Source organism: Chiloscyllium punctatum, chromosome 37 (assembly GCF_047496795.1).
Source record: "Chiloscyllium punctatum isolate Juve2018m chromosome 37, sChiPun1.3, whole genome shotgun sequence".
Lineage (NCBI taxonomy): Eukaryota > Metazoa > Chordata > Chondrichthyes > Orectolobiformes > Hemiscylliidae > Chiloscyllium > Chiloscyllium punctatum.
In genome coordinates, this window is record NC_092775.1 from 4250771 (window position 1) to 4273735 (window position 22965).

The 22965-nt window shown below is 45.7% G+C and overlaps 1 protein-coding gene across 7 annotated transcripts in view; it reads left to right on the forward strand.

The window, feature by feature from the left end:
* kcnq2b (potassium voltage-gated channel, KQT-like subfamily, member 2b) overlaps positions 1 to 22965 on the forward strand; it is a 176007-nt gene that overhangs the window by 148165 nt on the left and 4877 nt on the right. For 3 of the 7 annotated variants that reach the window (XM_072556143.1, XM_072556144.1, XM_072556146.1), the window contains 5 exons: positions 3525 to 3742; positions 5296 to 5404; positions 7031 to 7162; positions 13704 to 13805; positions 17832 to 17955. In XM_072556143.1, the coding sequence (XP_072412244.1) occupies positions 3525 to 3742; positions 5296 to 5404; positions 7031 to 7162; positions 13704 to 13805; positions 17832 to 17955 (685 nt within the window). Of the gene's footprint in view, positions 1 to 3524; positions 3743 to 5295; positions 5405 to 7030; positions 7163 to 13703; positions 13806 to 17831; positions 17956 to 22965 lie in introns of those variants that run through there. The other 4 variants (XM_072556145.1, XM_072556147.1, XM_072556148.1 and 1 more) reach the window with 3 other exon arrangements.

A 22965-nucleotide genomic window follows, 5' to 3' on the forward strand; every position in this document is an offset into this window, starting at 1 on the left:
CTGGTGGTCATACAACCAAAGGTGTGTTGACCCTCACTGAAATCTAGATGTCCAGTAGAGTTAGGCTGCCATTAGAGACCATGATGATCCCATGAAATTGGAAGTTAAGGGTTGTGTCAACTGGAGAATGACTAGAAAGGCCATGGAGGAGTTAGGACAGTGCGATTGCTTTCTCATTGGAAGAGTGTTAATGGGCATCAGAGAGAATGCAGAGGTGAAATAGATAAATTATACAGGAATACTTCCATTACTATTTGAACAATTAAAACACCATAAAAAACATCTCTTGTCATTCAGCAGACGAGCGATGACTGCTCACTTCAGACGTCAGTTTTAGAATCAAGTAATTTAATTTATTTCTGGATTATCTTGAAGAAAAGTTCTTTAAGTAAAGGGATAGGACTGCTTCTATTTCTGGTAATGGTGATTTCTTTGCATGAACTCCGAGTTGTTTGAATGGTCCTTGCATTGGTTTGCCTTTGCTGACAGCCTTCCCTTCTGCCTGTCTCTCTGTTCTCCTTCAGCCAGTGCCCCGTTCCCCATCTCCAGTCTTTAGCCCACCTCAAATCCCCAAAACTGCCGCTCCCTCCTTCCCAAGCCTGACCCCAACACTGCAGTTTGCCTGTGTGCATGCCCATTACCTCGGAGTGGAGAGCTCAGCATGTTGTTGTGTTTTAAGTGACGGGCTGTTTCAGTAAGTTCTGTTGCAGACAATGCCTGTTGGAATACAAGACCTGGTTTGCACTTCACAAAGTTCCATGCTCTTCGCTTTTGACCCACCTTTTGTGTTAACTCTGTCCAAGTATTTATTCCTTGTATGAACCATGGATTCCTACATGTCTTGGTAGAAAATGAACAATAGATTTTGGTTTTGAAATCTCTGTTGCTTTCTGTTTTGGTTGTTTAGGGCGTACAGTACATGGCACAGGGTCCTAGTCTCTGAGTGGTTACTTTTGGAATGGGGATTTTGATGATGGTGCTTGACTCTGTATTTATTAATGACATCATTGCCATGGCATTGGAAATCCCATATCCCTGAAACAGGATAAATGGCAGGGAAAACAGACTTGGGTTGAATAGTATGAGGGTAAATGTATCTTTGGCATTTTGCTAAACTATTACCTTTGGCAATCGAAATGTTAACTGTGGAGTGGTGTCCATGATAGGAGAGTGTGTACCTGGACCATGGGAGGAGATATAATATCAGCTGATGGGGTCATTGCTAGGGGAGCTTACAAAGACTTACAAACTTCAGGCTTTATATTGGCCACACCTGTTATATCCTGTGACATTTCCAAATCCCATCATATTTAAGACAATTAAGCAGATCTCAGGAACAGGAATCACTCCAATTCCAGTGAATCAGGCCCATTTCCTGTTACAAGGTGACAGCTCTATGAATACATTGTGTCACCTTTGTAGACAACAGCCTGTCATGTAAATGATTGTAATACCAATTCAACTTATTCTTCAGATTCTTTCCCATTCTCCAGGAGAGGCAAAGTTAAATACCCACCCTCTACACACACACTCTCACATACAGTCACTCTCACACACAAACATTCACGTATGCAACACACACTCTCCCATGCACATACAGTCACTCTCACACTCACATACAGACACACTTTATCACACATGCAAACATGCACTGCCTCACACACACACACACACACACACACAATCGCACACTCACAGTCACACACACAGTCTCACACAGACACATTCTTACACACGCATGCGCATACACACACAAAGACACAGTCACACAGACATACAACTCACACAGGCACACACACACACACACACACACACAGTCATACACTCACACAGACACAGTCACACACAAACAGACATGCACTCACACAGGCACATGCACACACACACACAGTCACACACACACACACACACATACACTCACACAGGCGCACACAGACACAGTCACACACTCACACACAGACATACATGCACACACACACACACACACACACACACACACACACACACACACACACTGGAGACTGTCACCGGAGATGGAAATGGTGAGGTCAAGAAAGGGGAGGGAAGTGTCCGAGATGGACCAAGTGAATTTAAGAGCAGGGTAGAAGTTGTGGGTAAAGATGATGAACTGCTCCAGTTCAGCCTGGGTCCAGGACGCTGCACTGGTACAGTCCCAGCCTCCTGCCTGTCTACTTTCCTTCTCCTCAGCTCTCACTACACTCCCTGTTCTCTAGCTCTCTCCTTCCGATCTCTTCAGTCCCCCTCTGACTCTCTCTCTGGCTCCCTCGCCTCTAATTTTGTGTCGCTGCCTTCCCTACTTTCTCTTTGTCATCTTCACTCTTTCCTCTTTTTCACTGTCAGTCCCCAGAGTGTTTGTTGTTATTTTTTGGTGGGGTGTGTTATTCAGGAGGAGGGAGACCCAGGCCCTCGACAGTTACAGGATGAGGTGGAACACTCCTTCATACCTGAGGGGAACCAGCTCCTTTAGGAAGCTGCCTCTATGTACCACGTGCTACAGCTGGCACTTTGCTGCATTTGGCAGTCAGTGAGGAACCCTGCTTTTGGGGAGGTGGGCTGGTATGTTGCAGTGAGGAGGGGGGTAGTCAGAATGAGAGACAGACAGAGGTGGCACTGGTCAGGAGAGGTCAGAGGGGTGTACTGAGTCAGCATCTGTGATGGCTATAATCATTTAGATTTATCATGTCTGTGGGAGGTTTAACGATGAATTCAATCTGATTTCACTGGTCTGTGTGTGTATGTGTGTGTACATGTGTGTGTAAGTGTGTTCAAGTGTGTATACATGTGTGTGTTCATGTGTATAAGTATGTACGTGAGTGCATGTGTATACGTGTATGTGTCTATACATGAGTGTGTACACGTGTGTATATGTGAGTGCCTGTGTGTGTACGTGAGCCTGTGTATATGTGAGTGTGTGTGTACGCGTGTGTGTGTATGTGAACATGTATATACGTGTGTGTGTGTATACGTGAGTATGTGTACATGTATATGAGTGCATGGTGTGTGTGTATGTGAGTTTAAATACATCTGTGTGTGTACATGTGTGTGCGTGTGTGTACATGTGTGTATGTGAACGTGTGGATACGTGAGTATGTGTACATGTGTGTGCGTACATGTGTGTATGTGAACATGTGTATACGTGTGTGTATGAGTGTGTGTATGTGAACATGTGTATATGTGTGTGTGTGTATGAGTGTGTGTATGTGAATGTGTGTGTGCGTACATGTGTGTATGTGAACATGTGTATACGTGTGTGTGTATGTGAATGTGTGTGTGCGTACATGTGTGTATGTGAACATGTGTATACGTGTGTGTGTGTATGTGAATGTGTGTGTGCGTACATGTGTGTATGTGAATGAGTGTATGAGTGTGTGTCTCCAATAACCCTGGGAGCAGGGGCTGGGATTCTGGGTGGGGCTGCAGACTGTGCCTGCGCTGTGGGGAGCTGGGAGCGGGGAGTGCTGTGCTGAGGCCGGGGTTGATGAAGAGTCTGTGTGTTTTTGCAGCAACAAGGTCAGCCTGAGGGAGCGGTTTTCCAGCCCTAAGGGCCCCAGCAGTAAAGGGAAAGGTTCCCCTCAGAGCACCGTGCGCCGCTCACCGAGTGCAGAGCAGACCATCGAGGACAGCCCAGACAAGGTGCACAAAAGCTGGAGCTTCACCGACAGAACACGCTTCAGGCACACCTTCCGGCTGAAAGGAGCAGGCTCACGGCAGAACTCCGAGGGTGCGTGCATGGCACAGACTGGCACATCAATCCTGGCCCATTCCCTGATTCTATTCAGTTATCAGCCCAGGGCTGGTCCTCCCCAATTACACCCAGACGCGGTGGGTTAGTCACCCAGACACGGTGGGTTAGTCACCCAGACGCGGTGGGTTAGTCACCCAGACACGGTGGGTTAGTCACCCAGACACGGTGTGTTAGTCACTCAGACGTGGTGGGTTAGTCACCCAGACGCGGTGGGTTAGTCATCCAGACGCGGTGGGTTAGTCAGCCAGACGCGGTGGGTTAGTCAGCCAGACGCGGTGGGTTAGCCACCCAGACGCGGTGGTTTAGCCACCCAGACGCGGTGGGTTAGTCACCCAGACGCGGTGGGTTAGTCACCCAGACGCGGTGGGTTAGTCACCCAGACGCGGTGGGTTAGCCACCCAGACACGGTGGGTTAGCCACCCAGACGCGGTGGGTTAGCCACCCAGACGCCTGGGCTCAAAATCCAGACAACAGTGCAATACCGAGGGAGTGCCGCACTGTCGGAGGGTCAGTGCTGAGGGAGTGCCGCACTGTCGGAGGGTCAGCGCTGAGGGAGTGCCTCACTATCGGAGGGTCAGCACTGAGGGAGCGCCGCACTGTCGGAGGGTCGGCGCTGAGGGAGTGCGCACTCTTGAAGGGTCAGTGCTGAGGGAGTGCCGCGTTGTCGGAGGGTCAGCGCTGAGGGAGCGCCGCACTGGCGGAGGGTCAGCGCTGAGGGAGTGCCGCACTGTCGGAGGGTCAGCGCTGATGGAGTGCCTCACTGTCGAATGGTCAGTGCTGAGGGAGTGCGCATTGTTGGAGGGTCAGTGCTGAGGAAGCGCCGCACTGTCGGAGGGTGAGCGCTGAGGGAGCGCCGCACTGTCGGAGGGTGAGCGCTGAGGGAGCGCCGCACTGTCGGAGGGTCAGCGCTGAGGGAGTGGGCACTGTGGGAGGGTCAGCGCTGAGGGTGTTCCTCACTGTGGGAGGGTGAGCGCTGAGGGAGCGCCGCACTGTCGGAGGGTCAGCGCTGAGGGAGCGCCGCACTGTCGGAGGGTCAGTGCTGAAGGAGCGCCGCACTGTCGGAGGGTCAGCACTGAGGGAGTGCGCACTGTCGGAGGGTCAGTGCTGAGGGAGCGTCGCACTGTCGGAGGGTGAGTGCTGAGGGAGTGCCGCACTGTCGGAGGGTGAGCGCTGAGGGAGTGCCGCACTGGCAGAGGGTGAGCGCTGAGGGAGTGCCGCACTGGCAGAGGGTGAGCGCTGAGGGAGTGCCGCACTGGCAGAGGGTCAGTGCTGAGGGAGTGCCGCACTGGCAGAGGGTCAGTGCTGAGGGAGTGCCGCACTGGCAGAGGGTCAGTGCTGAGGGAGTGCTGCATGATGCTAGATAATATGTTCCGACTGAAGCTTTGTTCCCTCTATTTACTGGGGGTAATGTATTGCTGATCGTGACAGTATTTTGGTGAAGAGGGGAGTATTCTCACATATGGCCTGGCAGTGACTGGCCTGAGAGTAGCAGTTGGGCCGATTTCCAATGTGATCGCTCTGTGTTTCAGACCATTCGAGTCTCCCTGAAGAGGACATGCCAGATAACAGGAGCTGTCAGTGTGAGTTCATCACAGATGACCTCACCCCCGGACTGAAGGTTTCCATCCGAGCTATGTGGTAAGACTCTGACCGAACATTACATTGTGTCTTTGAGAGCTATGTTCTGAGCTGTGGCCAATCTGTGATGTCTCCAGTGGTATACTGCAGTAATTGGAGTGAGTCAAACCTGGAGAGATGCAAACTGTGAGGGTGGGGGATTAGGGGGATGATACCCAGTGCACTGGCTCACTGGCAAATATACTATTCAGCTGGTGTTGCCTCAAGCTGCTTTGAGACTTTTCCTGAGTAATGTGGCCCAGAAATCAGGGCATGCCAATTAGCGATGGACCCCTTCAGTATTAGAGTGTGACAATGTGGGGAATGATAATACAGTGGGTGTAGGGTTCCCCATCCTGGCTTCATCGGGTACCTGTTATTTCCTGCACTGACCTCCGAGCAGCCTCTGACAATCCCTTTAAGCTAAATAATGCGCTAGCCTAGCCCCAGTTTTCATCTCCCTCCCCCACCCCCCCAAACCCAATTCACAAAGAAGCCTCTCTGTCATGTCACGAGACCATGACTTGCTGATCACGGTAACCATGGTCTTTGTTTTGTGACCCCTTCCCTTTTCAGAGGGGAGCTGTCCGTCTCATGTTAATGGCACTGGCCTAGTAATCCCATTGGTTAATGGCCCTGAATTATGGGTTCAAATCCCACAGCAGCAGCTAATGAGTGACTCTGGAGTTGAAAGCTGCTGTCAGTTACAGCTACCATTGGTTGCTGAGGGAAATCCCATTCAGTTCACTGCTGTTCCTCAGGGAAGTGAATCTGCTGTCTTTACCTGGCCTTACCTAGATGTGATTCCAGACCCACAGCAGTGTGGTTCACTCTTGATTGCTGCCTGAAATGGCATTTAGGGACAGCAGCCAATACTGGCCTTGTCCATCTAAGAATAGACTTTTGGAAAGTTAGCATTAACAGTGCACATAGAGAGGTGACGGTCTAGTGATATTATCACTGGACTGTTAACCCAGAGACTCTCACAGAGATGATGGCGTTTGAATTTAATAAATATCCGGAATTAAGAATCTAATGGTGACCAGGAATCCATTGTCAGGAAAAACCCATCTGGTTTTAGGGAAGGAAATCTGCCATCCTTACCTAGTCTGGGCTGTATGTGACTTCAGAGCCACCCAGGTTGACTCTGAACTGCTCTTGAAGTGATTAAATATGGGCAATAATCACTCACTGGCCAGTGATGTCCTCATCCTGTGAACGAATAAAAAAGCAATCTTAATGGCTTCCAAGTGATGAGCTCTCCAAGTAACAGGGGCTAGACTAAGATGAAGATGTCCCAAGTGCTTTCAAATAGATGAGTGAGGGAAATTTTGCTTGGAGCAGTTACACTCTCGATGTTAGGAGGAGAAGTAGAATTGGGGAGGGTCCCAGGGGCTGGTTATTGTCCAGTGACCCAGTGCAGGGAGGTGAGAGTCTGATACATAACAAACTTGCTCCACTGACCAATGCTGAGCCTCACAGAGTGAAGGAATGTAATGAAGTGTAAACCCAGCACGACTCAACCATTCAGAGGAGCGGGAGGGTGGAGGGTGGAGGGTGATACTGCTGGAGGAACCAGACAGACTGATTGGCTTTCCTTTCTGCTCTCGTCAGCCAGCTCTAACTGTGAGGAAACTTTCTTTGTAGCATTATGCGATTTCTTGTTTCGAAACGGAAGTTCAAGGAGAGTTTGCGGCCGTACGATGTCATGGATGTGATCGAGCAGTATTCCGCGGGCCACTTGGACATGCTCTCCAGAATCAAAAACCTCCAATCCAGGCAAGCATCCACTCTTCATTCAACTGCTGCCCCTATCCCCCTCGGTCATGTCCCCGACTGCCCGTGAGCAGCTCCATCCCTGTCAGAATCTGTGAAACACAGTGACACACCCCAACAGTACATACTTGTCACATTGACCAGATTTCTATCCAATTGTTACTCAGTAGAGTATTTCGAGAGTTGATCTCACTTATCATAGAATCATAGAATCCCTTCAGTGTGCAAGGAGACCATTCAGCCCCTTGAGTCCACACTGAACTTTCAAAGGGGATCCCACCCAGTCCCACCCCGACCCTGTAAGCCTGTATTTCCCGCAGCTAACACACCTAACCTGCACACTCCTAGACACTATGGGCAATTTAGTACAGCTAATTCAGCTTAAACTGCACATCTGTGGACTTTGGGAGGAAACTGGAGCACCCGGAGGAAACACACACAGACACGGGGGAGAATGTGCAACCTCCACACAGACAGTCGCCCAAGGCTGGAATCGAACCCAGGTCCCTGGGGCTGTGAGGCAACAGTGCTAAACCACTCTTTCAGAAAATAACATTTTTGGAATATATAATACTTAAGCTCAAACTCCAGGCCAACTCACTGCTGTACTGAGGGAGTGCTGCACTGTTGGAGGTGCTATCTTTTAAATAGGGTATTACACCAAGGCCCTGTCTAGCATCTCACATGGAGGCCACACGGCCAGTATTCAAAGATATCTGGTCAGCATGGACAGGTTGGACCCAAGGGTCTGTTTCAGTGCTATACCTCACTGTGACTGTAACAACAGGGGACCTCTTCCCAATCTCCTGGCCATGAAAATATCACATTGTTATTTATGGGATCCTGCTGTGAGCAAATTGGCTGCCATATTTTCGATATTCCAATGGTGACAGCATCTATAACATTATTTCATTGGTTGTGAATTTCTTTGATGCATCCTGAAGTTGTGAAAAGGTGCTTTTTAAGTCTAGGTCTTTTTCCATGTTGTGTGGTGTGTAAGGCACAGGTGACATTGGGCTTATAATTCCCAGAGCTGTCCACCAGAGGGCTCTCCTCACCTCATGCCTGAGTCAGTGATAGAGATTGGTCACTGTGGTTAGCCCATTATAACATTCTAACCAGAATGGTAGAAGGCAGATTGGATGGTGCTTGTTCCGTTATTAAGTGTGATTCCTATATTTCTCCATTTGTCTATTGAACTGAGTGAGACTGTACAAGACGTATTATAACACATTAATGTTAAGGACGTGGAGTAGGCCATTTAGGATTGAGATGAGGAGAAATGTCTTCACCCAGAGAATGGGGAGTCTGCCACAGGAATGATCTGAGGCCCAAGTCAACGAAGGAGCCAGATAACAGTTCTTTGGCCTAAAGCGATCAAAGGGTATGGGGGAGAAAGCAGGAACAGGAGCCTGGGTTGGATGATCAGTCATGATCATATTGAATGACATAGTAGACTTGAGGGGCTGAATAGCCTACACCAGCTCCGACTTACTATGTTTCCGTTTGATGGGTGCAGTGGTGCTAAGTACAAAACAAAAACTTCAAACAAAGTTTTAATGTAGATTTTATAATGAGAAGGTACATTGATGTAAGATTTTAAATACATTTTCATTATGAAAACTTCATCCTCAAAATAATTAGCTTCAGTTGAACCTAAAGAATGAAATGCTAAAGGGGAAAACCTGGTAGACTTCTGACTGCATTTAATTAGACAGTTTGAAAAATGCATATTTTCGAATCAAATATATTTATTCCAAAATTATTAGTTCTGTTAGCGTGTACCACTAATAAATGTTTATTTTCACACCCTGTAAAACAGATAGTGTTTTTGCTTGAGATGGTATGGGGGGGAGATAGTGCTATGTTTAAAAATAAGTCTTTTTCCTGTATTGCGGCCAGGTCATGTGGAATTCTTTACCACCAAAGGGAGCTCAAATTGTCTAAGAGTTCATATTTAACACATCAATATCCATATGTTAAACAAAGCAGCAAAAGACATTCAAGGATTTACAAGGTTTTTTTTTATAAATCTCAGAAATTGCTGGGAAAACTCAGCAAATCTGGCAGCATGTGTGGAGAGTGAAAAAGAGTAAATGTTTCAGGTCCAGTGACCCTTCTTCAGAACACTTTTAGGCCCGAAAGGTTAATTCTGCTTTCTATCTACAGCTAATGCCAGACCTGCTGAGTTTTCCCAGCAATTTCCCGCACAGGGCCCTCCGTTGGGGAGCCTTGCTACTCTGCAGTAAAACAGAACACCATGGACAGAGGAAGGAGTCAAAGTGGGTGGTGTGTAGCATCAGCCCAGACAGGAATCTCCTGTACAGCAGGAGGAAGGACATGGTGGGGCACTTGTAGAAGGCATCTCAGGATGTGGAGTACAGGCTTACCTTCCCCCAGTGCTGGTGCCAATGCCCCATGAACCAGAACCCACTTCTCTCACACCTGTCTTTGAATCACACATTCACCACTCTAACCTATGCCAATTTACATGTGGCTCAGGGAGTAATGCAGAGATTGCAACTATTTGAGGATCTGCATCTTATAGTGGCATCTGGGTCCTCAGACTGACAATGCAGAATCTCCTGTGGTACCTCCATGCACTACAGTGACTGGATCCTCCCCATCCTGGTGCAGGTTCCTCTCTCACTCTGAGTAGGTGTTCCAATCTCTGACATTGGGCAGACAGCGCAGTCACCTCTTTGTTGGGGGATGTGCGTCAATTCTTCTCAGGGTGGAAGTGGGTGCTGCAGATGCTGGAGATCAGAGTCAAGATTAGAGTGGTTCTGGAAAAGCACAGCAGGTCAGGCAGCATCCGAGGAGCAGGAAAATCGACGTTTCGGGCAAAAGCCCTTCATCAGGATTCCTGGTACAAAGAAGCCTCCCTGATACACCGCAGTGCCTGTGTTTCAGCCTACAACACAAGGCTTAAGTTAAAGATGTTTGTGTTTGTAATGTGCTGCACATGAGTTTGCTCAGAACCAAACTGGTCTCCATCAGCTGCAACTGTGACACATCCTGTTCTGCCATCCTTAACATGTCCGAAGGAACTGCCAAAGTTTTACATTCAACTTTGCGTTTAATTATGTTTTGTAAATCTTATGAAGCTTCCCACCTGCTGCTAAAGTATTTTGAACCTTTGAAGTAGAATAAACTATAGTCTCTTTGCTGGATACTCATGACATGTCTAGCTTCTTCTGCTGGGGCAGGCAGGAATCAGCACAGCAAACCTTTAACATACATTTCAGCGATGTTTAAAAAATTAAGTTAGTTGTTCAATCCAGTTTCAGTTTAATCTTAATGACATAGGACAAAGAGAAGGCCAATCATCCCCTTGAACCTGTCTCAATACTCAGTGAGCTCATGATCAATCTGTGACCTCAATATATATCACTATTTCATAACTTGGGTTAGCAACAATCTATCAATGGATAAATGTAAAACCAACAACTAGTAGGATATCCAGCTGGTCCTGCATACCCCCTTTGTGTAGGTCAATGTTTCCTAACTTCCCTCCTGAAAGGTCTGGTCCCAATATTTAGACTGTGCTCCTGGATACTTCAAAATTAGAGATTTCATTTCATTCTCTCCATTTGATTAATTTTCCTTAATGTTTTGAAAGCTTTGATCAAATCACCCTATCACTTTCTAAATTTCAGGTGATGGCCCAGTGCTATTATCTCTAGACTATTAATCTAGAGACCCAGGTAATGTTCTGGGGACCTGGGTTCAGCTCCTGCCATGGTAGAAGAATTCAATCAAAGTCTGGGATTAAGACCCTAACGATGACCATGAATCCATTGATTGTCAGGCAATGTCCATCTGGTTCACTAACCATCCTTCAGGGAAGGAATCTGTCATCCTAATCAGGTTTGGTCTACATGTGACTCCAAACCCACACTTAACTACCCTCTGGGCAATTAGGGGTGGGCAATAAATGCTAACTGTCACACAAGGTGAATGGTTGCTTGGTTAAGTGACTGAGAGGTTCAAGCACCCAAATCCCAACCAGAGTCAACATCTTCAGGAGAGAAGGAGGGCTGAACAATGGCAACACAAAATAATGCTGGGTGGTTCAGTGGTTAGCACTGCTATCTCACAGGCACCAGAGACACAGGTTCGATTCCAGCCTTGGGTTACTGTCTGTGTAGAGATTGCACATTCCCTCTGTGTCTGTGTGGGTTTCCGGGTGCTCAAGTTGCCTTGCACAGTCCAAAGATGTGCAGGTTAGGGTGGACTGACCATGCTCAATTACCACATAGTGTACAGGTTGACGGGTTAGCCATGGCAAAAACCCAGTGGGATGGGTGGGGTGGGGTGGGATGATTTTCAGAGTGTTGGTGCAGACTCAGAATCATACAACATGGAAACTGACCCTTTGTCCCAACTTGTCCATGCTGACTAGGTTTCCCAAACCAAAGTAGTCCCATTTGGCCAACATTCCTCTAAACCTTTCCTATCCATGTACCTGTCCAAATATCTTTTAAATTTTGTAATTGTAGCCCCCTCTACCATTCACTCTGGCAGCCTGTTCCAAAACTTGACTCAGTTGACCAAATGGCCTTGTGTCTGCACTGTGGGGATTCTATGATTCTGTGAATATTGCAGGTTTGACAGGACTTCACATTCCTGATGAAGGGCTTTTGCCCGAAACATCGATTTTCCTGCTCCTCGGATGCTACCTGAACTGCTGTGCTTTTCCAGCACCACTCTAATCTAGAGTCTGGTTTGCAGCATCAGCAGTCATTGTTTTTACCTAGGACTCCACAGGTATTGACAAAATGGAGGAGAATAGAACTGGAGCAATTAAATTGGCGAGAGAATTGATATTGTGGCAGGAGATGCTTATGTACTAAGTTGACAGGATGTGATTGGTGGGGTCCTCTAGAGATCTGTATGGGTACCATTCAGTGAGTGAGTTGGATCAAGCAATAGAGATCCATCGATCCATGTTTTCTGACATTAAGTTCATTGCCACAGTGTTGGGGGGGGATAAGCCACAAAAAGACACATGATCGATTCAGTAAGGGGACAGAACTCTGGCAAAATCAGAATTAACGTAGAGAGAGTGCAGAGATTTTTGGGGAATGCTGCAGATACGTATTCCAAAAACACCTCACTTTGTTTCCTCCCTTTGACATGAATGGAAAGCTGCCAGACATTGAGATTACGACAAAGTACAACACTGGGGACGTTTTGACTAGTAAACACGAAACTGCAGACTGAGACATTTATTGGTACAAGGCACTTAGTAGTTAGTCTTACAATTGACTTTCACTTGCACCATTTCCAGAGTTAGCTCGTGAATGGGTCACATCTTGTACATGGCAACATTTAAACCATCACATTGACCAGAGAGGGCTTTCACCACCTTTGATCAAATCCATTGCAGACGATTTAACCATTTTGCCAAAACTCATTTGACCATTTATGAAACATTGTAAAGAACTTTTCACATTTAGGTCCTTGTGAAAATTTAACAGCAAGTATTGCATACTCTGTTGAGTACATTTTACTCAGTGCTTCAGAGGTCAGGTTTGCTGTCTCTGTGTCAGAGCTGAGAGTTTCTGAGTCTGAAATTTGTTGTTGTATTGCAGGAGATGATCATCTAATGTATAACTTTCAGGAGACGGTCGTTGAGTTGTAGCTGGGATATTAAGTATGGGTTCTACCCCATTTCATGTACCATCAGTGGGATATATCTACCTCAATCCTTTACCCTCGGTTTCACATCATCATTGCACAGATTTTATATCACAAGCTTAATGTTGTATCTGGGGCCCCTGGACACAACCAACATGTCTGACTATGTATGGAATACAGTCATTGAACAGTAAGATGTAATTGTCAGGCTGGAACTAAACAGAGCTGTCTTACATAGCACCAACACAGAGAAAAACTAGAACAACTACAGATGCTGTAAATCAGAAACAAAAACAGAAATTGTTGGAAATGCTCAACAGGTCTGGCAGCATCTGTGGAGAGAAATCAGAGTGAATGTCTTGAGAAAGGGTTACTGGACCCGAAACGTTAACTCTGCTATCTCCTCACAGATGCTGATCTCTTCCAGCAGCCTCTGTTTTTGTTACTAATACAGAGAAACGCTGGAGAAACTCGGCAAGTCTGGCAGCATCTATGGAGAGTGAATGTTTTGCGTTTGTGTTCTGATGAAGAGTCACACCGGACTCAAAACGACTCCACTTTCTTTCCATAGATGCCACCATACCTGCTGAGTTTCTGCAGCAATCTCTGTATTTGGTTCAGATTTCCAGCGTGTGAAACATTCTGCCTGTATTTTGCATGCTGAGGGGCTGGTGTATTGACATTTTACAGGTGCTGACTGTTTCAGAGAGTTATGGTGAGGTCACAGAAAAAAGTCCTGCTTATGAGATGGATTCTTCCAACACGACCATTCCCAGGAATGTTCTCGACACTGTCTGTGTCACTCGGTTGATTAATGTACTGCCGTGTTGTAATTTTGTTGTCTCCTCACATTGCTTCATTATGCCTTTTGCTGGTGTTCTCTTTTATTTCACTCTGCCAGGATAGATATGATTGTGGGTCCCCCACCCCCTTCAACTCCCCGGCATAAGAAGTTAAAGGGAATCCTCACCACTTCTAAAGATTCAATCCAATACTCTCCTAGGTTAGGACTCATCGACAGAATGCTTACTTTGTCTCACTCAAGAGTTATTACTTACACAGCCAACCCCCTTCTTTGGGCACAGAACCGTTAAAAAAAAAACTAAAATTAAAATTCATTCTCGGTTTCTTCGAAGGATTTGTTGCAAGTTCAGGTTAAAATTCACTCAGCATTTGATGTTATCACCCAAAGGGTATAGATGAGAGAGTAAGTGCGAACCAAAGAGATTGATGAAGGGGTTTTGCTGTAAGTGTTTCTATTGCACTGTGTAAAACTGGAGAAAGCTTTTTGATGTTTTCTGAGTAATTGGGAATGCTTGTGATTCTAATGGCAGGCAGTGGGCAAGAACTAACATTGTTTGCGCTTTTGGGTTTGAATTTGCTATTCATTATTTGCATGGAAGCATGAGGCATATGAGGCATGGATACATTCTGAGGGAGAGGGCAACGTGAAATGTGACAGGCCACCTTTCATTCAACTAAAGAACAAACGATATTGCACGCTGTGACTGCGATTGGGCAAATGGTGGACAACCAAATTTAACATTGAGCAGAAACCCAACAAAGAATTTGGACAAGGAAAGTAACAAACATGTTCTCTGGTGAGAGAGAAGCAGAGTGCACTATCTGCTAAATAATTGAATCTCCCCCAACTGCACAGCCCTGTACCTGGACAGCTTCTCCTGAAAAAAAACAATTGGGTGAGGGGCTTCAGCTATCGTTCTTGTGAGTTTTAAAATTCCCACATGAAAAGTAAGTGTTGGAATAAAACGCAATGAGTTAGGCAGCATCCGTGCAGCGAGAGTTAACAGTTTCAACAGAACAATTTTAGATTTCCAGAATCCACAGTGTTCTGCCTCTAGGTTGGTATACAACATTCCCATCCTTCTTTTCCAATCCCATCATAGCTTCCAGCCTGTCACAACCTTGGGAGAACTCTGCACTCCTCCACAATTGTGGTCTCTCCTTTCTTCACTTCACCGTTGGTGGCAGTGCCTTCACCAGATTGGACCCTACGCTCTGGAACTCCATCTCCAAATTGCTCCCCCTCTCCTCCTCAAGGATGTTGCTGTGATTAAACCTGACCTATTATCGCTGTCTTTGGCTCAGTCTCTAATTCCTGAGAAGCACTTTGAGAGGCCTTACTGCATCAGAGGTGCTATATTGATGCCTGTTATTTTCTTTCCCATCGCAACAATGTGGGTTGGTATAAGGTTCCTTTTCACTGCAGTAAAGTATCCCAAAACATCTTTGCAGAAATGTTATCAGACACAGGAGGAGGTATCTGGAACATGACTGAAGGGTAGGATTTTAAGGAGCAATTTACAGAAGGGAAGGAGCTCAAAGAGATGAAAACATGGGAATCCAGCAGCTTGGGATCTCAGAAGCTAAAGGCACAAATGAAATGAAGAAGGAGCAGTGTGGAGACGCCAGGTAGTGATGTGGAGCATTGCAGAGATGTTGTGGGGTTGTCTGGCTGGAAGGATGTTACAGACAGAAGGAGTGATGAGGCCAGGGAGAGATTGCTATCCCATCTATTTGTTGATCCAGCTAAAACCATAGACCAATGGTTCTTCCAGGGTGTCCCTAGTCTTTCTGCTGCGTAGCACACAGTGATAGCTTTTTATCTACCATTGGAAAAGCCTGGTTTACAAATGAATATCTTTTCTTGACTCTGTTTATTTTTTTCACCTAATTTGACTTATTTTATTGTCACATGTAGCTAAGTACAGTGAAAAGATTTGTTTGCGAGCAGCATAGGCAGATCATAGTAACCATGGACATAGAGATCATAGTGTGCAAAAGACACTTGGGCAGAGTAAGGCCTACAGGTTGCACCACAGGGGGATGGACATGAGGCATGTCCATTTCTGGAGAGATAAAAATTTACCCAGCCTTCCAACAAGTACACACACATCCATAAGTGTTGGGACAACCATTGCAAAGAACAGTCTCAGCAGGGAGCACTTACTTCCCATGGGAAGCAAAGCCAATCCCAAGCCACAGCCTTTCTCTGCATTGGTAGATGGTTGGAAGTTACACAGCACAGCCACCTCTCAGGATCTGGCCTCAAATCTAGTCCATCCCATAGAATGTGTGCTGGAGAAACTCAACAGGTCCAGCAGCATCTGTGAAGAGAGCAACAGAGTTTAGGTTCAATGTGACTCCTCTACAAAACTCATAGAAGGTCTCAATTTTACCAGCTGTGGGTATTAGTTCCTTTGCGGGATGAGGTTATCTATGAACCAGAGAGGATGGGAGTAAAGTGATTATGTTTCAGACCATCTAGATCTGAAGGCACGGGCTCAACCCCCTCTGTGGCAGCTAGGAAGCTCAGTGCAATTAGCTAAATAACTAGATCAGGAATAAGGAACGTAATCTTAGTAATGGTAATACTGAAGCCACCAGAAAATCCTATCTGTTCACTGCCATCCCTGAGGGAAGGAGCTCTGCCATCCTTGCCCTGACTCCAGAGCCACAGCAATGTGGTTAACTCTTAGCTGCCCTCAGGAATAATCTTGTTCACCATCATCACCACCTTATTGTGGGTAATGACCAATGGCATTCTCAATGATGCCTCCATCTTGTGAAAAATTAAGAAAAAGAAATTGGAACCCAGTTGCTGATTGACTCAACTCCCACCAGGCCACATATGGAAACTATCAATCAGGCCATTGTGGTACAGTTAGTGTGGAGGCTCAGCAAATAATAAGTATAGGGACAGCTCAGAGCCCCAGAATGTCAGCTCCTGGGATCCCTCATTGGGGAAAGGATTCAGCACCTGAACATTACAGCAGTGACTGATGCCCATGCTGCTCTTCATTGGCTCCTCCAACTGGGGATAGATCTTATGACCAGAAGACATGGGAACAGAAGAAGGTCATTCAGCCCATCTAGTTTGCTCCGCCATTCAATTAGTTCATGGCTAATCTGATCATCATCAGTTTCCCTTTCTGCCTTTGACCTGTAACCCTTGACTCCTTTCCTTATTAAAAATCTCTCAATCTTGAATATACCAAATAACCCAACCTCCACAGCCCTCTGTGGTAAATAATTCCACTCATTCACTAGCCTCAGAGTAGAAATTCCTCCTCATCTATGTCTCAGGCATGTGACTCCTTACCCTGAGACTGTGGTCTGAGAGTCTCCCACAAGGGGAAAACAGCCTCCCAATTGACTCTGTCGAGTCCCCACAGAATCCTGTATATTTCAATAATGTCACCACTCAACTCCAATCAATAAAAAGGTACAACCTACTCAAGCTCTCCTCAGAGGGCAGGGGTTTGGAGATTGTGCACAAAGGCTGACGTTACTGCACCCGTCCTCCCCGAAGAGAAACATGATGATTCTGGATATAAAACCTTGGCTGAATAAGCAGTTGATTCAAATTATGATTGCTGGATTCCATGGGGGATCTTCTGATTGAAAAGGATCATTTTCCTCTCTCGGTGATCACCCTGTGCTTGTCTATGGATATCCATTCTGAATCCACACACATGCCAAGGTAGATAATGAGTCCATGGAGTGCCAGCCTTTGCCCAGCTACAAAACATCCCCTTCCTTTTAGAGACATGGTTGACCTTGTTGTGTTATTCCTTAATAATACCTCTAACCCCAACCTTTCATTGCTTCGTGTCTGCATGTGACTTTCTTTGCTGTCTTGTTTGAATCATGTGCATGTTGGCATGCCAGTTGTAACTGTGTATGGAGCATCTCTCAGTAATGCCCGCCTAATAACTGTTGAGTTATATTTTAGGAATTGACTCCACTGTTTCCTCCATCCCTCCTCTCCACTTAACGAGAAAACCCAAGAGAAATTCCAACCCATCCCTTCCTTAGAAAGAATCTTGTCTTACCTTGAGAGAAACTTTCCCTTTGAAGAGTTCTGATCACTTTTGTCCAATGGCCTTGCATTTTCCAACTTGCTGACACTAACCTCTGGACTGACAATTGGGCTAGACTTTGTATGTGAAGGGCAGAGTTACTGTCTACCCTATTATCTCTGGTATCTGTTTACCTTCCATGGTAGAGTCGACCAGATTGTAGGCCGCGGTCCCCAACTCCAGGAGAAGGACCGCACCAAGATCCCAACGGAGCCTGAGGTCCCTGAAGACCCGAGTATGATGGGGCGTCTTGGGAAAATGGAAAGACAGGTAACAGTTGATCTTAAAATCACTCTAGACCATGGGGAGGTGTTCAATGTCTTGGGAGCTGAAATTCTGCTCCACAAACCAAACATCAGATCATATAGAATTACATAAAGTTTACAGAATAGTAATGGGCAATGTAGCCTTAAAGGTTCTAGGTGACACAGTGGCTCAGTGATTAGCACTGCTGCCTCACAACGCCAGGGACCCAGGTTCAATTCTATCCTCAGGCAACTGTCTGTGTTGATTTTGCATGTTCTCCTTGAGTCTGTGTGAGTTCCTTCTGGGTGCTCCAGTTTCCTCCCACTGTCCAAAGATGTGCAGGTTAGGTGGATTGACCATGGGAAATGTGAGGGTAGAGTTGGTGGGATGCTCTTTGGAGGGTCGGTGTGGACTTGATGGGCTGAATGGCCTGTTTCCACACTGTAGGGATTCTATGATTTGGTTGTAGCATGTAGAAATTCCAAAATATTCTAGGAGGACCAAGGAATGATGATCTGCTTGGATGCAGCACATCAAAATTGGCATGTAGAGATTTGGAGAGTGATGCTCCGAGGATAACTTAGGAATTTCTGGTTGGATTTTTACTGAATTAAGGAACTCCCACTTTGGAAGTGAAATTTAATCCTGAGCACAGGCTGGAGTTGGTGGGAATATGGGGACAAATTGAATGGAGATGCCCAGTGATGAGGCCATCGCTGAGACTGTCATCCAGTTAAAGGGAGAGGACGGCTTTTCAGAGTTACTGATGGCCCAGGTAGATGGCCAGAACATCCTCAGCCTCCTTAGCATTCCCAGTGGCAGCTGAGCTATCAGCCTCTATAGAGACTCTCAATATTGAAGTACTTTCAAAGGCCAGGTAAGCTCTGTGCTGGAGTGTGGTAGGAATTACACCAACAACCAATTTAACAAGATCAAAAGAGATCAAAATGCGGCTTACTGTTTCTCGGACACACACATATTCAAATGTAGGGGCCAGTCTCTGAAAGCAAAAGGAATTTGTCAAGGTATTGTTCCTTGTTTTAAATGAAGCAAAAGCATGGGGAAACAATAGCTTCCTACTGTATTTTCCTTGGTAACAGCCTGACCAATCAGAGCTGACCTACACACAAATAGCCTTATTTTCTCCTCTCTCTCTCTCTCTCTCTCGCCCCCCCCTCTCTCGCTCTCCCTCTCTCTCTCTCGTCCCCCACCCCCCTCTCTCTCTCTCTCGCTCTCCCTCTCTCTCTCTCTGCCCCCCCCCCTCTCTCTCTCTCTCTCTCGCCTCTCCCCCCCCCCCCCACCCCCCCCACCTCCCCCACCTCTATCTCCCCAGCCTTGGAATGAAGGGGACTACCATTATTATATAAAACATTACCATTAAAACTAGGTTAACCAGACAAGATTACAGAATGTTCTGGGAGCTTATTGTGTTTCCTATATTGCAATAGTGGCTAAACATCATATGGATTTCGTTGGCTGTAATGTGAGCAGAAGTCCTGAGGTCATGTCAGGAGCTCCGTAAATGCTAATTCTGTTTGCCATCTTGAAAAGACCCCAGCAAGAGTGTGAGAGATAGACCTAGAGTGGCAGCACTTGTCCTAGGTGCCAGGTATAAAGAGGTGGATTGTGATGTACCGTCATTGTCCTGTGTTAACGTTACAGTTTGAGCTGTAGACCTGGTGGTGACCCTGATGAAATCTCCCCCACTTTCCGAAATCGAGTTCTATGCTCCATGGAAGGTACCCAATTCCAACCTTGGAACAATTCCATCCACAACTGTATACAGCTAGGACTCCCTTTACCTGCTCCCTCCAGGAATTTCATCCACTTGAATTGGACATGGGATAAGATCCAGTTCAGTCTATTAATTCATCAAAGACACAAACTGTTTTCCTTGAGAAATTGCCATTACTATTCACCTTCATTAAAGAAGCATTAGGCTAACTAATAGGGCTAAAGGCAGATCAGCCACCTGGCCCTGATGGCCTGAAGAGATAGTTACAGAGAGAGTGGATATGTTGGTTGTAATTTTGGATTCTGCAGCAGAATGAGAGGCTTGGAAAACTGACAACATGGCATCTCTATTCAAAACTGGACGGAGGCAGCAAACAGGTCAAGATAGGTCAGTTAGCCTAACATCTATTGTTGGAAAGTATTGGAATGAACTATTAAGGAAGTATTAGCACAACATTTGGAAAATCATAATCTAATCAAACAGAGTCAGCATGGCTTTATGAAAGGGGAATCATGTCTTGATTAACTTATTAAAGCTTTCAAGGATGTCTCAACCAGAAGTGATATCAGTAGATATGTTGGATTGGAACTTCCAGAAGGTGTTCAATGAGGAACCTCACAAAAAGGTTTAGTAATAAGATAAGAGCCTAAGGTGTTGGTGGTAATATCTTGGGCATGGAAAGAGGATTGGCTCATGGGCAGGAAACAATGAGTAACAGGATCTTTTTCAGGTTGGTGACCTGTGGGTTCGACAGGGATCAGTGCGAAAACTGAATGTACTGTGGCCAAATTTGCAGATGACAGAAAAATACATGGAAAGGTTCTGAGAGACATAGAAACTGAGAGTTTACAGAGAGAGATTGATAGATTAAGTAAATGAGCAAAAAGTTGGCAAGTGGAGTATAATGTGGGAACATGTGAAATAGTTCACGTTGGAAGAGAGAACAAAACAGCAGTATTATTTAAATGTAGAGAAACTGCAGAAAGCTGTAACACAAAGGGACTTGGTGGGACTTGTGCACAAAACACAGAAACTTAGCACACTGGGGCAGCAGGGAATCAGGAAAGGTCATGGAATGTTGGCCCTTATTTAAAGGGGGTTGGAGTATAAGAGAAGGGAAGTCTTACTGTAACTGTACAAGGGGCTGGTGAGACCACATCTGGAGCACTGTGAGCAGATATCATTTCATTGGGGATAGTTCAGAGAAGATTCACTAGGATGATCCCTGGATGGAGAGATTGTCTTACAAGCAAAGGTTAAACAGGTTGGGACTCTACTCCCTGGAGTTTCCAAGAATGAGAGGTGATCTCATTAAAACATATCAGATTCTGAAGGGGATTGATGAGGTAAAAGCTGAGAGGATGTTTCCCCTCATGAGAAAGTCTAGAACCAGGGAGCAGAGTCTCAAACTAAAGGAGCGCCAATTTAAGACTGAGATGAGGAGGAATTTCATCTCTCAGAGGGTTATGAGTCTTTGGAACTTCTTGATACAGAGAGCTGTGGGGGAAGAGTCCTTGTGTAGATTTAAGACAGAGACAGATTCTTTATCAGTCGGGGAATTCAGGGGAAAGGGCAGGAAAGTGGACGTGAGGAATGTCAGATCAGCCATGATCCTGTTAAATGGTGGTGCGGGATTGAGGAGCTGAAGGGCCGACTGCTATTTCTTCTGTTCTTCGGTAGAATTTCTACGCAAAATAGTTTTTACATGTTTTTGTGGAGCAAAGTTTTGTGATTAGGCTCAGGGACCATGACAGGATTCAGGGAAGCTCAGATTAACCAAGAAACCAGTTTGTTTTTTGTTGTCTATTGGTTGACCTGGGATTTGTAACTGTTAGGGTTGTACAAATGCTGCTACACTTGGCTCCTCTTAGGGTTAATTTCAGGAGTGGACTAGTTTCAGAGTGCATCAAAGTTAGCATTCTATAAATAACAGGAATTTTTACCACAGAGAAAATTGACAGTAGCAAATTAGCAGTGTGTTTTACTGTTTGTTCAATGTACTTTGTCATTAACTTTACTCAGGAGATGTCTGAAAGAATTCCTCCAGTCAGTGTCACCTCAATAATGAAGGATAAAGTTACACTGAGTGAAGGCTTTTCAGGGACCCGCTCTTGCTGTGGCAGGCCTAGTTATGATGTTTAACGGGAGAATTGGAAACATTTGATTAGTTGATCCTGCTCTGCATGGAGCAATTGTCAGTTTTGACTGAAAGGTATTGGATGTAGGTTTGCTCGCTGAGCTGGGAGGTTCATTTCATCACCCTACTTGGTAACATCTTCAGTGGGTCTCAGGCGAAGCAGTGTACATGACTCCTGCTTTCTATTTGGGTTTCTTTGAGTTCGTGATGTCATTTCCTGTGGTGATGTTGTTTCCTGTTCTTTTTCTCGGGGGTGGTAGATGGGGTCTAACTCTAACTCACATTCGACCCCATTTACCACTGCCTGAGAAAAAAACAGGAAATGACATCACAGGAAATAACATCACCAACCCAAACATATAAATAGAAAGCAGGAATCATGTACACTGCTTTGCCTGAGGCCCACTGAAGATGTTACTTGGTAGGGTGATGAAACATCTAGAAATGAACCTAGCAGCTCAGCGAGCAAACCTACATCCAGAACCTTAACCTGAGCTACAAATCTTCTCAAAACTCTCTGAAAGGTATCTTAGAGAAATAGTTTGGTACATGGACGATTATCACCTGAGGATTTCTGTGTGAAGTTTGTAAAGGACAGAAAACTACTAGAAAGAGAAGTTCTGCCCAAAAATAAGATTAAGTTAAAGTTAAGATGGTCCACTGATGTGAGATATGAGTGTTTTCATTGTTTTATATCATTGTGGAAGATAAATCTTACCAATTGAGACACAGTCGTTTTGTCATTCACCCATGGAATGTGGGTATCACTGGCTGGGCCAGTATTTATTGCTCATCCTTAGTTGCCCACTTGAGAAGGTGGAAGTCAACTGCCTTCTTGAACCACTGCAGTCCATGTGCTGAAGGTAGACCCACAATGCCCTTAGGGAGGAAGTTTCTGAAATTTGACTCTTGACAGTGATGAAATGGCGATATATTTCCAAGTCAGAATGGCTTAAGGGTGTTTAGGTATATCTGTTATTCTTGTCCTTCGTGATAGTGGTGCTCGTGAGTTTGGAAGGTGCTGTCTGAGGATCTTTGGTGAGTTTCTGCAGTGCATCTTGTAGATAATCCACACTGCTGCGACTGAGCATCGGTGGTGGATGTTTGTGGATGTGGTGCCAATCAAGCAGCTGCTTTGTCCTGGATCGAGTCAAGCTTCTTG